The sequence below is a fragment of the Acipenser ruthenus genome, chromosome 5, assembly GCF_902713425.1.
Source record: "Acipenser ruthenus chromosome 5, fAciRut3.2 maternal haplotype, whole genome shotgun sequence".
Classification (NCBI taxonomy): domain Eukaryota; kingdom Metazoa; phylum Chordata; class Actinopteri; order Acipenseriformes; family Acipenseridae; genus Acipenser; species Acipenser ruthenus.
Genome location: NC_081193.1, coordinates 41,931,196 through 41,948,858, shown reverse-complemented (window position 1 = coordinate 41,948,858; position 17,663 = coordinate 41,931,196). Strand labels below are relative to the sequence as shown.

Sequence of the window (17,663 nt, the reverse complement as noted above, 5' to 3'; positions counted from 1 at the left end):
TCAGAGACGTCGGATTCAGTGGCCAAGAGTTGCGTCGCACAGTGAAGAACTTATCTGAAGCAGCAGAGAGGAGCAGCAACTGGCTGTGGTTGAGACAGAAAGATTCTGGCTGGGGACAGGTAAGTAAGCTGGGCTGAGTTGAGTGGGGGACGGAGGGGGGTGATGCTGGGACGCCAGAATCACCGTCGAGCCCTCTTGAGGTGTCGTGGGCTAGTCGACGAAACACTGAGGATGGAAGGTGCCCACTTGAAAACCCCAGAGATGTACCCTACTTAGCTCAATCCAGACGGTTGTCATGCTGATGCGCTGGGGAGGCCGCACTTTGGTTGATCCCCGGAGCCAGCATTGCAGCCGTTGTGTGTGCTGATGCGCCAGGGAGGCAAAATAAGCTGATCCCTGGAGCCAGCATTACACTTCAGCCATTAACACCAGACAGAAGGATATCTACATCATCATATGGAAGGAAACGTAAATGGATGGAGACACATATGGATCACATTAGTTTACTGTAAAGCTACGTCTTAGTTGGTGCTTATCTTGGCGAGAGCCGAGTTCAAATCAGCATGAAGTTTTAACATCTACTCTCGTGTAATGGAAATCATGAAGATCTGGATACGTCCAGTGACTGCTGTGAATAGCGCAGCTGGCAACAAGGGAAAGACCTTGTGACAGCCTGGAGAGACAGCTGACAGGAGGAAAGAGACCCCATTGGGGCTGGTAAGGGTTAGCTACCCTTGTCGGCAGTATCCAGCTCTGTGTTTACAGGATGCTGGAGACACCCGCCCAAGGCTTCTAAGAAATTAAAGAGAAAAATACCCCTAGAGTCTGCGAGAGCGGGGGCGGAAGATGACTCAACGTTGGACAACACGGTTAACGACTTAGGAACGGAAACGGATATGAGTATGGAGAGTACTTCACAAAAGACTAGTTCAAGATCTGCAGTTAACAAAGACATGGAACTCCAGGTTTGTGTCTGCGGCTGGAGCAAGGCGACAACGGTCAGGGGTTTGAAGATTCATCAAGGGAGAATGAAATGCTTGAGGGAGAAGGGACAAGGGCCTCGCATTGATCAGTACTTCTTACGAAGTCAGTCAATTCAGTCGAATGAAATCCAGCGACAGGAAGCAAACCACAGTTCGCAGGATATCAGCACCCCTGTCATAGATGTGAGGAGGACTTGCATGGACACAGTTAGTGATGAACCTAATGATCCTTGTGAACCCGGTCAGACAAACCAGCATAAGAGAGAAAAGAACCTCAACGGGCACAAGCCTGGAGTTAAATGGCCAAGAGCTTGTGAGAAAACTGCATGGGACACAGTAAACACAGATCTCTGCGTTGCATTGGAAAGATTAAGTGGAACAGTTGAAAAGAAGCTGGATAAATTTGGGGACATCATCTACGCATATGGAAGTGAGAGGTTTGGAGTTGAAAAAAGGAAGGAAAAAGTACAAACTATTCCTGGAAAGTCTAGACGGCAGCAGGAGATTGAACGCTTAGTTAGAGAAAGGAGACAGCTGAGGAACCAATGGAGAAGAGCAGAACAAAGTCAGAAGGAGGGACTCAATCTCTTACAAAAGGTCATAAAAGATAAGCTTGCAACATTGCGCAGAGCTGAGCGCCTACGGAAACGCTACAAAAAGAAGGAGCGTGCGAGAGCTAACTTTTATAAAGACCCATTCAAATTTGTAAAGAAGTTATTCACCAGTGAGAAGAATGGCACACTAAAAGCATCTAAGGTTGAGCTGGAGAGATATTTGGAGGAAACACATACAGATTCAAAAAGGCAGGAGTCTATGTCAATTCCGTCAGACATCCCACCTATCAATCCACCAGAATACCAAATGGAGGACTGTGCACCTAAGTGGAAAGAAATAGAGCAAGCTGTGAAAAAAGCAAGGGCTTCATCATCTCCAGGGCCTAATGGAGTTCCGTACAGAGTGTACAAGAGTGCTTCAGGAGTTCTACGAATTCTGTGGAAATTGATGAAAGTGGCATGGGAAAAACAGGTTGTACCAAGAGCATGGCGCCGAGCAGGTGGAGTCTTTATACCTAAAGAAAAAGATTCTACAAGCATCAGTCAGTTTCGTCCCATTTCCCTATTAAACGTAGAAGGCAAGATTTTCTTCAGCATTATTGCTCAGAGATTGTCAGCTTACCTATTAAAGAACTGCTTCATTGACACTTCAATACAAAAAGCGGGCATTCCAGGTTTCCCAGGTTGCTTAGAACACATCAATGTGATCTGGCAACAAATTCAATCAGCTAAAAAGGAGAGGAAGGAGCTCCATGTGACATTCCTGGATTTGGCTAATGCATATGGTTCAGTGCCACATGAACTACTTTGGGCAGCATTTGATTTTTTCAGTGTACCGATGACAATAACAAATTTAGTGAAAGCCTATTTTGGAGATTTGCAATTCAGTTTTTCAACTTCAGAATTCAGCACTACATGGCAATGCCTAGAGGTTGGAATAATGGCAGGATGCACCATTTCTCCACTGGCTTTTACCATGGCAATGGAAGTAATCATTAGGGCATCAAAATGGGTAGTAGGAGGAGAGCGCTTGGCTTCTGGATTGCGACTACCACCAATTCGAGCATATATGGATGACATGACAACCATGACTACAACAGTAGCCTGCACTAATCGATTATTGGGCAAATTAACCAATAACATTGAATGGGCACGAATGCAATTCAAGCCCACTAAATCAAGGAGCATCTCTATAATTAAAGGCAAAGTAGTAGATAAAACATTCTTCATTAATGGTGAGGCAATACCAACAGTGTCTGAGAAGCCAGTGAAGAGTCTTGGGAGATGGTACGACGGGGATCTAAAGGACACAGTTCGTGTGGGAGAAGTTAGACAACAAGCAGTGGAAGGGTTGAAGAGCATAGACAGCTGCGCTCTACCAGGTAAACTAAAACTCTGGTGCTTTCAGTTTGGTCTACTGCCGAGGTTGCTGTGGCCACTGACTGTGTACGAGGTTTCTTTGACAACAGTAGAGAAGCTGGAAGCTTTAATCAGTTCATACATCAGGAAATGGTTGGGAGTTCCACGCTGCCTCAGCAGAGTGGGACTTTATGGTAAAGGAATACTGCAGCTACCAGTCTCTGCTCTAACCGAGGAGTTTAAGTGCGCCAAGGTCAGACTGGAAATGACATTAGTAGAGTCACGCGATAAATGCGTGAGGGAGGCAGCACCTGTGTTGAAAACTGGAAGAAAGTGGGCGGCAAAGGAAGCTGTGGAAGATGCAAAGGCTGCCCTTCGAATTGGTGATATCATGGGGCAAGTTCAGCATGGAAGAGGGGGTCTTGGTTTCAGTTCAACTCCTCCTACATGGCACAAAGCGGCCCCAGCTCAAAGGAGGAAGCTGGTAGTCAACGAGGTGCAAAAGCAGGAGGAGAGGATGAGGTGTATAAAGGCCATTTCCCAGGCCAAACAGGGAGAATGGATGAGATGGGAGAGTGTGGAACAACGCAAGATTGGCTGGAAAGACCTATGGTCAATGGAACAGAGCAGGATCAGTTTCCTCATCAGGTCAACATATGATGTTCTCCCATCACCACAGAACCTAAACCTCTGGGTAGGAGAGGATCCCTCATGTCCTTTGTGTTCATCACCTGCAACATTAAGGCACATTTTGACAGGATGTAAGGTGGCTCTTAGCCAAGGACGGTTTACTTGGCGCCATGACCAGGTGCTGCGATGTTTGGCCTTAGCATTGGAAGACAAGCGTAACAAGACCAATAAGTTGCCACCTGTTCCATCAAAACATTACACACAAAAGACAACATTCCTCCGCCCAGGAGAGCAACCACCAAGAAAAGGTGTTAAAACCAATCCTCGCCCAGGACAACTGGAAGCTGCTAGAGACTGGAATATGTTGGCAGATGTTGGTCAACGGCTTATTTTTCCACCTGAGATTGCCACCACTAACCTTCGACCAGATATTGTCTTGTGGTCTGGATCAGCACGCCTTGTTCACCTGGTAGAGTTAACAGTGCCATGGGAGGATGCTGTAGATGAGGCGTATGAGAGGAAGAAACTGCGGTATGCTCAACTAGCCACTGAAGCGGAACAGCGAGGATGGAGAGTTCGGGTTTACCCAGTGGAAGTGGGTTGTCGAGGATTTGTGGCACACTCTACAACCCGGTTTCTCAGAGACGTCGGATTCAGTGGCCAAGAGTTGCGTCGCACAGTGAAGAACTTATCTGAAGCAGCAGAGAGGAGCAGCAACTGGCTGTGGTTGAGACGGAAAGATTCTGGCTGGGGACAGGTAAGTAAGCTGGGCTGAGTTGAGTGGGGGACGGAGGGGGGTGATGCTGGGACGCCAGAATCACCGTCGAGCCCTCTTGAGGTGTCGTGGGCTAGTCGACGAAACACTGAGGATGGAAGGTGCCCACTTGAAAACCCCAGAGATGTACCCTACTTAGCTCAATCCAGACGGTTGTCATGCTGATGCGCTGGGGAGGCCGCACTTTGGTTGATCCCCGGAGCCAGCATTGCAGCCGTTGTGTGTGCTGATGCGCCAGGGAGGCAAAATAAGCTGATCCCTGGAGCCAGCATTACACTTCAGCCATTAACACCAGACAGAAGGATATCTACATCATCATATGGAAGGAAACGTAAATGGATGGAGACACATATGGATCACATTAGTTTACTGTAAAGCTACGTCTTAGTTGGTGCTTATCTTGGCGAGAGCCGAGTTCAAATCAGCATGAAGTTTTAACATCTACTCTCGTGTAATGGAAATCATGCTTAGAGATATATGTATAAAAAACGTGTTATTCTATGACCCGAGGGACCTTACAATACTTCATGAAAGTTTTGTTGAAAAATATTGATGTTTGGGCAAATTACAAGACACTTTCACCTAAGTGATTGCAATTACATAATACACGTTTATTCTCAGGGTCTTTATAAACAATAATGGACACTACTCGATTTATTTTTTATTTTTTCAAAATAAATATTTATAAATAAAATAAGTTACTCATTTAATTATTATCAGTAATAAGGAAACAAAACGTACCTGATACATTTAGTTCATGAAATGGTATATGCTTATATCCACTCGTTTCATCATATTTATAAATGCTGTAAAAACATATATCTTAGAACACTTGAGACAGAATACATGTTCTGATATAATACATCAGATTTACAGTGTTTCTCCTTTTTTATTTGCTTGTTTCTGCTTTTGTCTCTGCCTATCTGCTGTAAACTGTCTCCACCCTTTAGACACTAAATAGCCCTCTGTGACACAGGGGGGGGGGGGGGTGAATAAAAAAATATCAGGAAGTGAATGTCAGTCCCTCCCCTATCCATTGATGTGTGTTTCAAGCCTGTACTGCAAAGTATGGTGGCCCTGTAAGTCATCAAAATGAAGTGTGTTTTTTTATCGTGTTTACATGATCGCAGTCCTAGAAGCCCACTTCAGTAAAGTATGATCATGTTAACACAATTCCAGTCCTTAAAGGGTTAATTGAACTGATAATTAATTTGACCTTTTTATGTTTTCAGCGCTGAAACCGTTGGAGATTAAGTTAGTTATAACATTTTATGAGTAACTTGAACTCTGCAACTGTTTAAGAGCTGAAAACGAAAAGGTCAATAAACCTAATTATCTGTTCAATTAAGGGTCTAGTTAAGTGTTTGAGAGTTCAATTGGAATGAAAACCAGCAGACACAGGGGGTCCCCAGGACCAGGGTTGGGAACCACTGGTTTACATCATGTTTGCTTGTAGTGCCCTGAAGCAGCAAGAGATCCCACCAGTTCCTTAGCTGAAATGCAATCAACCTTGTGTGTCTCCCCCCAGGTACCTGGTCCACTGTCTGCAGTCTGATCTCAACAACTACATGCCAGCATTCCTAGAGGACCCAGAGGAGCAGTATCCACAACGGCCCAAACTAGGTAACAAGTGCATATTGGTCTTTTTCAAATCTTCTGTTTTAATTTTACTACTTGTAGGGATGTTCTGAAGTATATGAACTTGGGACTTGAATACAATATCATGAGAACATTGGGTTTGAGAAGTTTGTATGCCGCCTTTTTTATCTTTTCGGCAACTGCAGTGGTTTGTAATCATAAATTCCACATCAGATACAACCACAGCTTTTGAATTCAGGGAGCTATAACTCCAAGACCCTGACTCATGTTTCTCTAAAAAGTAGAAGCATATTCAACGCAACTCAAATGACCAAAAAAGAAATACAATTAAAAGTGAAGTGCAGGTTGTCAGAGAAACTTGGAATAGTTTGTGTCTACTGTACTAATATAGAATGATAGCTGGAAAGTAGTGGAGTACCAATCTAGATTTTGCAAGATGAATAGATTCAAGTTATAACAAGGCTAAATTAAACCATGCTGATTTTAAAATGACACTGCATGTGTGCTGTGAAAATTTGAGCAGATGCAAACACAGCTTGGTGCCAGTCACAAAAATGCCATATGGGTGCTTTCAGTTCGTACAGGTGCAATTATGAAAACGCCTGAACTCATTCAGTACTGCAGACCGGTTTAGAGGAAAAACACTCCACTTAATTTGTCAGGACAGATGTAACCAGTTCTGGGTGCTTGTCGGTTATGTTTTCTTCGTGATTTATTTGTAACCCCTTCAGAACCTTTATGTATCCTCTGTAGCGTTATGCAGTTTTTATTCGTAATAGCATGCATGAAATGTCATACCGTAGTGTTTTAAATGTGAAGCCGTTTCTCTGTTCTGGGAAAACTTGAACAGCTGATATTTCTATTATATTTTTTTTTAATTGTGAAAGGAGCCCTCTAATGGCAACTCCTGGTAATTACACTCCACTGGCACATGCATCAAACATGTCTCAACTATGACTCCTGACTACCAAACCATACCTGGAACCCATTAAATATGTATCCAGTTTTTAATAGTATCCAATCTACAGCTGTGCACACCTGCAATAACTCTAATTATTACATTTTCCTCCGTAATTCAATATCAATTCCTGAAAGTGAAGCCGGCCTGTGCCCAAGTAACAAGCCTTCTAAAGTGATCTAAAATTATTTTTTCTTCCCTAACAGAGGATGTCCTGCACACCCTCACAGGCACCATGTCGCTGCTGCGTCGCTGCCGAGTGAATGCTGCTCTCACCATCCAGCTCTTCTCCCAGCTCTTCCACTTCATCAACATGTGGCTTTTCAACAAGCTAGTGACCGAGCCCGACTCGGAGCTCTGTTCCCACTACTGGGGGGCCATCGTGCGCCAACAGCTGGGGCATATCGAGGCCTGGGCTGAGAAACAGGGCTTGGAGCTGGCAGCTGACTGCCACCTGAGCAGAATAGTTCAGGTCAGTGTTCTTAAAATCTGCAGGGAATCACTTTCCAGTTCAGTTTCACTATATAATTACTGTATTAATTGGCGTAACCTGCAATTTACTTTAATAGAAAGCAGAGCTTGTCACAGTCCAGTTTTGTTTCCATTCTCCAACAGTTCAGCTGCAGACAGACACTCATCTATGATAGCTCTAGGATATATCAAATGACATGCTTCAGTCACTACTTGCAGCAGGAGGAGGTTATAAAACCGTTCATTCTGGGTACGCCTGCAGGTGTAGAGAATGTCACTTCTTAATTTATTATTTTTCCGTTCTTACCACATTCATTTTTTGTCAAAATGAACTGTTGGAGGATAATACTTTTCCAGTGTACATCTGTTCATCCAGATAGCCTGCTGTTTAGTTATTACAGAGCTATTCACTTATTCATTTCTGATTTAAAGCTGATTCACAAATAAGTTGTGAGATGAACCTTAGAAAGTGTTACATGTGCTTCAATTTTAAGCCTCTTCATTCTTACTTAATTGCCAGTTCGTGGAGTGCATTGTTAAAAATAATGCAGGGCTTTATTGTAGCTACCGTGCTATAGTAAGATAATGTTATGCCTGAAGTTTCCTTTTTCTTTACACATTGTTTATTAATAGCTGGTAATGAATAGATGTGTACCCTATTACATGCATCACTGTCCAATCCAGTTTTCTTACTGTTAAGTACATGAGTCTTTCTTTTTTGGCATATTTCAGATGTTTTGCTTTTATTTTCTTGTGCATGATTCATATTGGTGTTATTTACTATTTGCTATGGAAACAGTGGCACTGTTTATATGCCTGAGTGTGTTTTGTGTTAGCGATTAGAAAAAAGGTGTGGTTGACCACATCATCAAAATACCTTGGTTCATTGGCTTGATCTGTTAGGAGCTCTGTGAAGGCTCGAATGCCATTGCCTTGAAGCCAACTTCAATGGAGAGCTACTAATGACTTCAAACAACCAGGTTCTTACACCCAAATTAAAGTACACTACCCCAAACCATCCCATATTGCTTTGAGGGAGGGATTCACCTATTAGTATTACTCGTATTGCACCCTACAGTATTTGTGGTAAGGGTATAGAATACTGTAGTATGTTTTATATACTGGTGTAATTCGTTGGTAGTGTATTGAAATTTAGAGTTTTTTGTTCTGTTCAAATGCTTACCATTTTTCTTTTCGTTTTTATTTCCCTTTAGGCCACAACACTTCTGACTATGGACAAATATTCCATGCAGGACGTTTCTAACATTAACAGTACGTGCTTCAAGTTGAACTCTCTACAGCTGCAGGCGCTGCTGCAGAATTACCACTGTGCCCCAGATGAGCCGAACATTCCTCCTGTAAGTTGAACTAAACAGTGGCACATATAAATAATACACATATTCATGCATTTGAGAAATTAAAGATCCCCCTGAATGCCTGACAACACATTTCGGGCTAGTGATCAATTTTTGAGAAGTGTCCACCTACAGGAACATTTTTCTAAATGCTATATGCTGTCAAATGTTTATGACTGAACCATTGAGTTTTGCCTGAGAACAGTTTCTGCAGCTGTGACTGAGGGCTCTGTATTCGGTCAAACAGTCTGACACTACAACGCGCTCTATAGAAGAAGCCTTGACAAAGCTCTTTATCACAAACATATTTACATACCACTGGGAGATGCATGTAAATGGTTTCCCAGTGGTTTAGCATAAAACCACAGTAAAGAGCTGTCCTTCACCCAATACCACACCGTCTACTGTTTGGTATACAATTTACAGTTGCAAAATGAGGGATACATATGTGGCAACATCAACATTCACTTATACCGCAGTCCTACAGAGATGCAGTTTTAAGATGGGTTTTATGTTAGTTTCGATTCCCTTGGTAGTGGCATTTGAAGTCACAAGCAGCCGTTGACTAACTTATAAAATCAACCAGCAGCCTGTGTGTTCTGAGGTCATTCTGCATGGCAGCTACAATGACAGCTCTTCACCATCATGCAGCTGTAAACAGACTTAATTTCTAAGGCAGCGCCTTTTCCCTCATTTTTTTTAGGAAGGTTAAGATCTAGAGCCATCGGTCTAAAAGTGCACATGTATCCAGACCGCAGTATATATTTTACCCAGGGCACATAAAGATAGCCTTTTAATAATTTGAAAAAACAAAGACTTGAATTTTGTCTGATTTTTCCATTTCATTGTGTGCTTAACTGGTACACATCACAACCACCGCTCCCCATCATGCCATGAGAGATGCACAAGTTGCATGAATTTGTTTCATTGCAGGTTCTTGACCAAGGAATGTTGTGGACTTCTCTTGGTGGCCTGTCCATTTCTATCCAATATTCATTGTGACCAGTTAACGACCTTCATAGCTAGGCCTGTGATTTTGAAATGCATTTTTGCAGTACCAATGAGTATTCCAGGGCTTTCTGGTAATGTGTTGATATCCAATGGGAACTCATTCCCAAAGATAAGGTGTAAAAAGCAAACACATTTTCATACCAGACAGGTGGTTTCCTTTGTTCCCACCACTCTTGTGTGTAAATAGAAGGCTTTGTGTTCCTGCTTATTCTCAAGGCCCTGTGTGTTCTCTCTCTCTCTCTCTCTCTCCCCCTCTCTCTCTCCCCCTCCCTCTCCAGGACCTGATAGAGAATGTGGTAGCAGTGGCTGAGAACACAGCGGACGAGCTTGCCCGCAGTGATAGCCGTGAGGTCCACCTGGAGGAGGACCCAGACCTGCAGCTGCCTTTCCTCTTGCCCGAAGATGGCTACTCGTGTGATGTCGTCCGCAACATTCCCAATGGCTTCCAGGAGTTCTTGGAGCCCCTGTGTCAGAGAGGTGAGTGCTCCAGTTCCATGTGGCCATCAGGTCATGTATACTTTAATTAAATAAAAGTATAATCTGAAAACTACAGCAACTTTTAAATTTAGAATGGGATTTACAATTGAGATGTCGTTCTCAACTACATGCAGTCTGACTTTGTGACCTTCGTGTGGCCCTCAATATAACATATGCAGTCATTAGCTCATCAGTTACTCCCCGGATTTCTAATTTCCTGTCTGAATCTAAAAGCTACCACTGCACAGTAGTGTTTGTAACACACTTTTAACAAAGATCTTATTAGAACAATGTAAATGTGCCATTTGTACCATGTCACAGTAAGGACACGTTCTATTTGTGTGTCAGTCAAAAGGTTCAGGCAAACCCTTGCTGGTTGTGTTATCACAGGGTACACTGCTGCTGCAGGTAGCACAGTATGTTGGTTTTTCCTTCTCAAGTTTGTATGACGACCAGCTTGAGCTGTCAGTGGACACACCTGTTCAGTAAGACATTGTGTTTTGTACTTTCAACAGGCTACTGCAGGCTGACACCTCACCCTCACTCTCCAGGCACCTGGACCATATACTTTGAAGGGGCCGACTACGAACATCACTTTTCCACTGACAGCACTGAGTTGGTAAGTATTTTAGTTCTTATCCACAAACTTTCTGCGGAATAGTTGCAATTTCTGAGGAATGATTTACATGCAGCTAAATACATTAAAGGGATATTAAAGGGATTATTTTAAAAGAAACCACCACAATTAGTGCCTTCAGAGTGGTCTCCTGCACTGGTAGATGCATGCTGATTCAATCTCTGTCGATTGCCAGTGGTTTAATTTTAAATGTACTGATTTCTTTAGCCCATGCTGAAGGATCCGGAAATTGTGACCGTGACACTTAAGAAGCACAATGGAATGGGTCTCAGTATTGTGGCTGCGAAGGTAAGGTGCTTTTTATAGTCTCAACTATAAATGAGGGCCTGTTTTTACACAGTGTCTCTGAGGGCCAAGTGATTTGCCTCTTAATTACTTGCAATGGGACTGTTAGTTGTTGTTAATGGGCTGTGTGTTTTCATTGTAGTGCACCGACTGTGTTTCATGCCAACTAAAAAAAGTACTACAGGTGGAGTGTGGCTTATGTTTTAACCCACTGAATTTGATTAATACATGGAGTGAGCCAGATGGTTCAGTAGGCAACTATTCTACACAACTCTGAATGTTGTTTGCTGTATTAGGCAATAATATTTATTTATTTATTTATATTTTATTGCTTTCTGACTTTGGTTCTCTGAACAATTCCCAATGGACAGGTGCTCACATGAGCCTTCACAGTTGGTACACATTAACCCTTTTGTAGCTAGTGTCATGTTTGTTTTTTAGTAAATATTAACTTTTAACACTGCAGACTTCTGAAGAGTTCTAGAAAAATAGCTCCACTCAAAACCAGTTAATCTTAGGTATGCCACTATCATTTTTTTTAAAACAGTTTAAGAACATGGAAATATTGAATTCATGATATGCTACTTAATGCGGCAAGTTTTCAAACACTAAATTCACTGAGGCGAGTTGTTTTTATATGTGGTTTGCAGTTTACTTATTCGCATATCTGTATGTTAATAAATGAAGGTCAGAGGCGATTTTCCTGTTGTCGGTTCTGGCACACATTTTGTTTACTTTTGCTCTCTGGCCCTGTGCTCAAGTGGCAGGCTAAGCAGTAAATTCAGTCACTCACTTAAACCCCCTGCACATATTTTGATGCCTGATGATCCACATCGCGGTTGCCTTCTTTTAAAAATTAAATCCAGATGATTGGGAAGCTGGGGAGTGCCTAATGTTTATTTTCAAAGAAGGTTGTAGGTATTGGGCGGCTGGGCCACTTTTTTTTTTTTTTGACTCATTCTTGGGCAGGCTTTTAAACCTCCCAGAAAAAAAAAAGATATATATTAATAATAGGTCTTGCACAGAAAACACGGCCGGGGAGAGCTTTGGAAGTTGAACGAAACTGTCGCGGAGTAACAAGAGTAAAGCAGCTCTGTTGAATTTACGTAATAATATGGTATTTATGTGGCCTATGCTGATAAATGCCATATGGTGTCATATCATGTAGCTGAGAATTATCTTGATTGGTGTCTTGGAAGCAAGGCAGCCAGCCCTTTTATTTTTTGATTTCAGCCCTCTCTCTGCAGTAGTGATTTTACAAGCCTCTGTGCCTGAAAGATCAGTTGTGATAAAAAGGAGAGCAATATGTGGTTCTCTGTTGTCGGAAGAAGCGAATCGGTAAGCTAGTTCAAAGTCCTTTTGCTTGTTGGTTGTTTTTTTTGTTTGGGTTTTTTGTGTGTGTGTGTGCTTGGCTTCTGCAGGCTTTACTCCTAAAGGTCTAGCTGACATTGCATTCGAAGGAATGTGCTAAGGTGTGACGTGATCTTTCAATATCTGATGTTTGCACATGGGTATCGGCATTAAAAAAAATAAAGTTTTTAATAACTTGGCAAGCCTATGTCTGCTTTTTTTTTTATAAAGTTCTATGAAGTAATGACAAGGAAATATTAACAAAGAAAGGCTTCAATGCCTGGAACATATCATTAGAGTTTGTTGAGCGTTATTTTGCTTACCTGTAATCTTGTTGGGACTGAGCTTTTTGCCAGTGTAAAGGGGCTTTAATTGACATTCTAAAAGAAAAAAAAAATATCACTGTTTGTTTTGCATAGAGTTACCATTCAGTCTGTAAAAAAAAATCAGTATCTACAGTAGCACTGTGAGGGAGCAAACTTGAAAATCAGTTACACCACCCAGAACTCATTTTTACTAGTGTACTTATGTAAAGAGTCTTATGTATCGAACTCAAAGTGCCACAGTAAAATCCTTATTACACTCTACTGGAATTCTCAAATCCATTGTGGTGGTGCTGAGATGAATGTATCGATTCCATACAGAGAAGTGCCCTGTTGTCAATTTTTTGTTTCGTTTAAATAGAATATGTGAAATACTGGATATTTTTATTGTGATTGTAACCGTAAATTTAAGTTGCCTTTTGAAAATGGTTTGCAACAACAACGCAGCAAGGTCTGCCTCTTGTTTGCGTTTGGATAAGAAAAAAATTGAATAGTTTTGTTTTATCAGACCTACTAAAACATTCCTGTGTTCCAGATACATTGTCACAGTTTTCTGTTTTTCATGTTATTGATGCAGTATTTGAAAAATGAGCTATAAGCTAAATGTTGTGGTGCTTGTGACAGTTGACCTGGACTGTGGCATTGGCTGGCAGGCATCATATGAGCTCCCGTTCACTCTGAGTGTTAAGCAGTTCAGAATTGTGTGGTTTATTTTGTTGTGTAGAGAGAGATAGTTTGAGACATGGTTCTTCTACATTTAGTAAATCCATTTCAGAAATTTAAATTAGAGAGCTAAAATGTACTTTTGAACAACCACAAAAAGCATATGGCACCACTTCTCCATAAAAGAGAGCAACATTTTTTTAGTTCTTTCTGTTTGTCAGCTTGCACGCATGTTTTGTCAGCTTATAACCACTGAAGACTGGACTTAAACCAATAACATTTATTTCTCATTTCCTCCTTGGCCTGTTATTGTTCTTCAGTCAGGAAGACGTTGGACTATCGTATCCAGATTGTACTGGTTTTGTTCTTTTCCTCCTTTCTTGAAAAAAGGCTTGGCCCTCTGAGGTTCACCAAAAAGGGAGAGATGTTTGCTTTTTTACCCTGGAGCTCTTCCACAAATCAGTAGTTAAACTGAGACCCACTTGAAAGTCACAGCTGCATTTACAATAGACAAAGCCAATTTCAGAATAGCTTTGTTTTTTATTTATAGAAGAGCATATTCATATTTACCCAAGCCAGAACTGTTGTATTATAAAACATTGCTATATATCTACAATTGAAAATTAACGTATCCTTTTGAGTTCTTAATTTGAAATCCCTGTTATGATTTATAGTACCATATGTATGTTCACAGTGCCAGTGCAAAATATTCTAGCAAAACATTTACAATAAAAATATCTCTGACCAGTTCCTTTGGTCTTTCTACAGTATGTGAGACGGAGGCACAAGGTGTTAAAATGTCTGCCCCACCCAGGGCAAGTAAGTGGCTGAGTTGGAATTTCAATCACTACTGGTGTACCCCCTGCTTGTTAAAGTTAAGCTGTGCTAAAAGGCTATAAATTAATTTTTTTAAGACCTTTTTTTTCTTTTAATACAACTTATTTATACCTCATGGCAGCAATCTACAAACTGTACTTTTTTTTATATTACCAATAAACATGTACAGTATTGATATCTGCCAGACCACCTAACTGCATTTGCACAGGATTGGAGGTTGGTGTGACTATTAAAATACCTTCAAAGGACGCTCCACTTTGGGTGCGCGCTCCACTCCTTCTCCACGGGCCGACTGGTAATGCCTTCCCTCCACTCGCCATCCTCCCGTGCCTGCTCCTTCTCTTCCCTGTCCTCTCTGTGGAGGAACCAGCTACCGGAGAACTTCAGGACTGTTCCATCTCTCACTGCCCTCCACCGCATCCTCTAGACCCACCTGTTTAGACTGCACTTGTAGATCTGTTGATCTACCCCTCCTACTATGCACTGTATTCACCTGACCTAAGCACCACGTTACTGAATCCTTAGCTGATGCACTATCCTTGCACTATTGCACTACTAATATGTCATTGTAGATATAACTTGTTGTAATCCTAACTTATTGCATCCTATTTCAGATTGTATTTTAGTAGTATTATTTGCACCTCCTGTAAACTATACTGTATTTAAACATTCATTTTGCATTGTAACTCTAACATGTAAGTCACCTTTGATAAAGGTGTCTGTTTAATTATTATTATTATTATTATTATTATTATTATTATTATTATTATTACTATTATTATTGTTGTTATTATCTATGACCACTACAAATGAGCTGCTATAGTCAGATGCCTTCCCTGTGCATTTCTCAAGCAGCCCATTCAGAACAGAGAGTGGCTGTAACTATCCTAGTCCCTGTGTAATCACTTGACTAGTCTCCTCTGTTTGTATTGGCTCGTATTACTGCAACATCATAGCCACAGCTAGAATAGCAGCATTGGAGACCACCTTTGAACAGCATGTTAGTTACAGTCTGACTGTGGTCTGAAGCAGAACAGTGCAACGTGAAACTTGCTGCACTACTGAAAGATAAATGATTGCAATTATGGAAAACATATAAAATTGAATGAGCTGCGCTATCATATGTATGTATGTCCCTTTTTTATTGTTAAACTAAATGAGTTGTGGCTGTTTTGTGAAAGGTTGGCTTTAAAAACTTTGTTACTTTTTTTAAAATTATTTTATTTATTTATTTATTTTAAGGTAAACATTTTTAGAAAACTTAAGTCTAATAAGAAAAATTAGTGCAATATTTCAGTATTAGTCCAAAACTGAAGTTCAGTGACTACTACAGAGAACATTCTTCTGTACCATTCTACCACAGTGTTATTGATAAGTTAATGGTTTTGCTTCAGTACGAACTACAGTCTATACTGGTGCTGCAAAAGGAATGCACTCTTTGATTTTCTGTCTTTTTATTGAGGTGATTACCTCTTGATTTGATTAATATGGCTTCTGCTCTCTTTCCTTTTTGTTTGTTTCAAAAGTCCAATATTGATTTCCTGTCCTTGCATTAGATTTGCTGTTTTGAATTGTCTGAGTGGTTGATATTTTATTAACACAGCTGTTAACATGAGGATATGTTTTAGCAACCAATAAGAGGACATCCTGCACCAGCCCTAGAAGGTTTTCATTTTTATTGCAGACTAATACAACTTGTTTCACCCTTTTTTTTTTTTTTTTGTATTTCACCTTTACAAACAAAATAAATTGGTTGGCAGGAGAGTAGTATTTGGAAGAATAGGCTTAGGTTTAAATGAGTCGGGAACAAATAGTAAATCTATCTCCATTTATTATGTGTCACTCCTTAAGCATGCAGGCTGTTTATTAGGACTTGACTGTGAATTAAACCACAGAAATAGTTTTTCTATTGTGGCAGCCCATTGTGAAGAACTCCTCTCTCAGGCAGATAATGTTACAGACTATGTGTCCCTTTTGGTTACTGGACTCATTTACCCAAATTATTTGGTGGTTACAACAGTCAGCCTTTGTTGATGATCAAGGAATTTCTTTTGTTTGACTTGCGTCTCACCAAAATGGAGAGCTACGATGGTGACATCATTAACGTGGAGTGCATCAGACACACCTTTTAAAGGCAGTAATAACGTGTGACCCCTCTTCCGGGTTCTGATCCCTATCTCCTTTTTTCAGCAGCTCGGTTCTTTGCAAACAGATGTGACGATTAGCTGTTGTGTGTGTTTTTCTGTTTACTGGTAGATTCCTCATTCGCCAGCCTAAACTATATGAGAATAACAGGCACGCACAGATGCATTTTAAATTTTTCAATGTGTTTAGCCCTCTGGTTGCTTTTAGTTTGGTTTATTAAGATATTTCAACAGTAACTGGATGCCATATGCTAGTTGTTCTCAAACTAGGAGGCGCAGAATGTATCCAGGTTCAGGATTGTTTTTTTGTTTTTTTTATTACTGTACACATCTTTACCACAGACGAGGGGGAGGGGGGATGTCAAGTACCACAGAAGAGGAAAGGGGGTGCAGTCCACATAGTTTGAGAACCACTGCGATATGGGAACACAAAACATAAAAGAAGCATGCAGTGGAGACTAAACACAATACAAGCAGATCAGATGGTTGAGATCTATATAAACAGTAAGTAAATTACCTCTGCATAACTGGCAAACAATCAACATGTTCTTCCAAATAAAATACATGGACTGGCCATTACAGTCCATCCAGACCCCATCTTGCACGATTCAGATACTAGTTTTAACTGGTAAACTAAATGAAATGTGGCTTTTTGTTTTGTGAAAACAATCCTGAATTTATTAAATCCAGCTGGAATCAATTTCTAACTACAAGAGGAAAACATATTGCAGTGATGTTAAAAATAATCATGTTTCAATAACATGACCGGGTATGTTTGACTTTGGCCAGTAGATTTCTGTTATCACTTAAGTATGGTGTAATGCAAGAAAAGTATCAGATTTTATTGTAAAAATTTGATTCACTTAACTTCAGAACTTTGTTATAAACAGCCCACACAATCCTTAACCACTCACTATAGTGCCTGGAGCTACCTAATTATCTAGCCAGCGATTGCCAGTGAGGCTTCAGTACACAGGGGCATACACGCTGACAGAGGGCACTGATAAAGTGTCTTCTATTTAAATTCAGTGAAATAGTATTTAGGGCATTTACCTGAGGATTTGTTAAGATGACAAGGAGTCACGGAGTGTGCTTATGCAGTGCTTTGAAGGAAAGCAGAAGGTACAACACTAAGAAGAGCAGACCAATAAAGTTATGTATAATTCAGCTGCTCAAATGGAACACTTTTGTTACGATGACGAAACATGCTATATGTTAGCCATCCAATCAACAATCATTGGGCTATAGCCAT

The 17,663-nt window shown here is 40.9% G+C and overlaps 1 protein-coding gene across 24 annotated transcripts in view; it reads left to right on the top strand.

The window, feature by feature from the left end:
* LOC117402228 (afadin-like) overlaps positions 1 to 17,663 on the top strand; it is a 125,838-nt gene that overhangs the window by 80,412 nt on the left and 27,763 nt on the right. For all 24 annotated transcript variants that reach the window (XM_059024209.1, XM_059024217.1, XM_059024214.1 and 21 more), the window contains 6 exons: positions 5,830 to 5,924; positions 7,065 to 7,330; positions 8,544 to 8,687; positions 9,974 to 10,172; positions 10,688 to 10,791; positions 11,017 to 11,097. In XM_059024209.1, the coding sequence (XP_058880192.1) occupies positions 5,830 to 5,924; positions 7,065 to 7,330; positions 8,544 to 8,687; positions 9,974 to 10,172; positions 10,688 to 10,791; positions 11,017 to 11,097 (889 nt within the window). The remainder of the gene's footprint in view (positions 1 to 5,829; positions 5,925 to 7,064; positions 7,331 to 8,543; positions 8,688 to 9,973; positions 10,173 to 10,687; positions 10,792 to 11,016; positions 11,098 to 17,663) is intronic.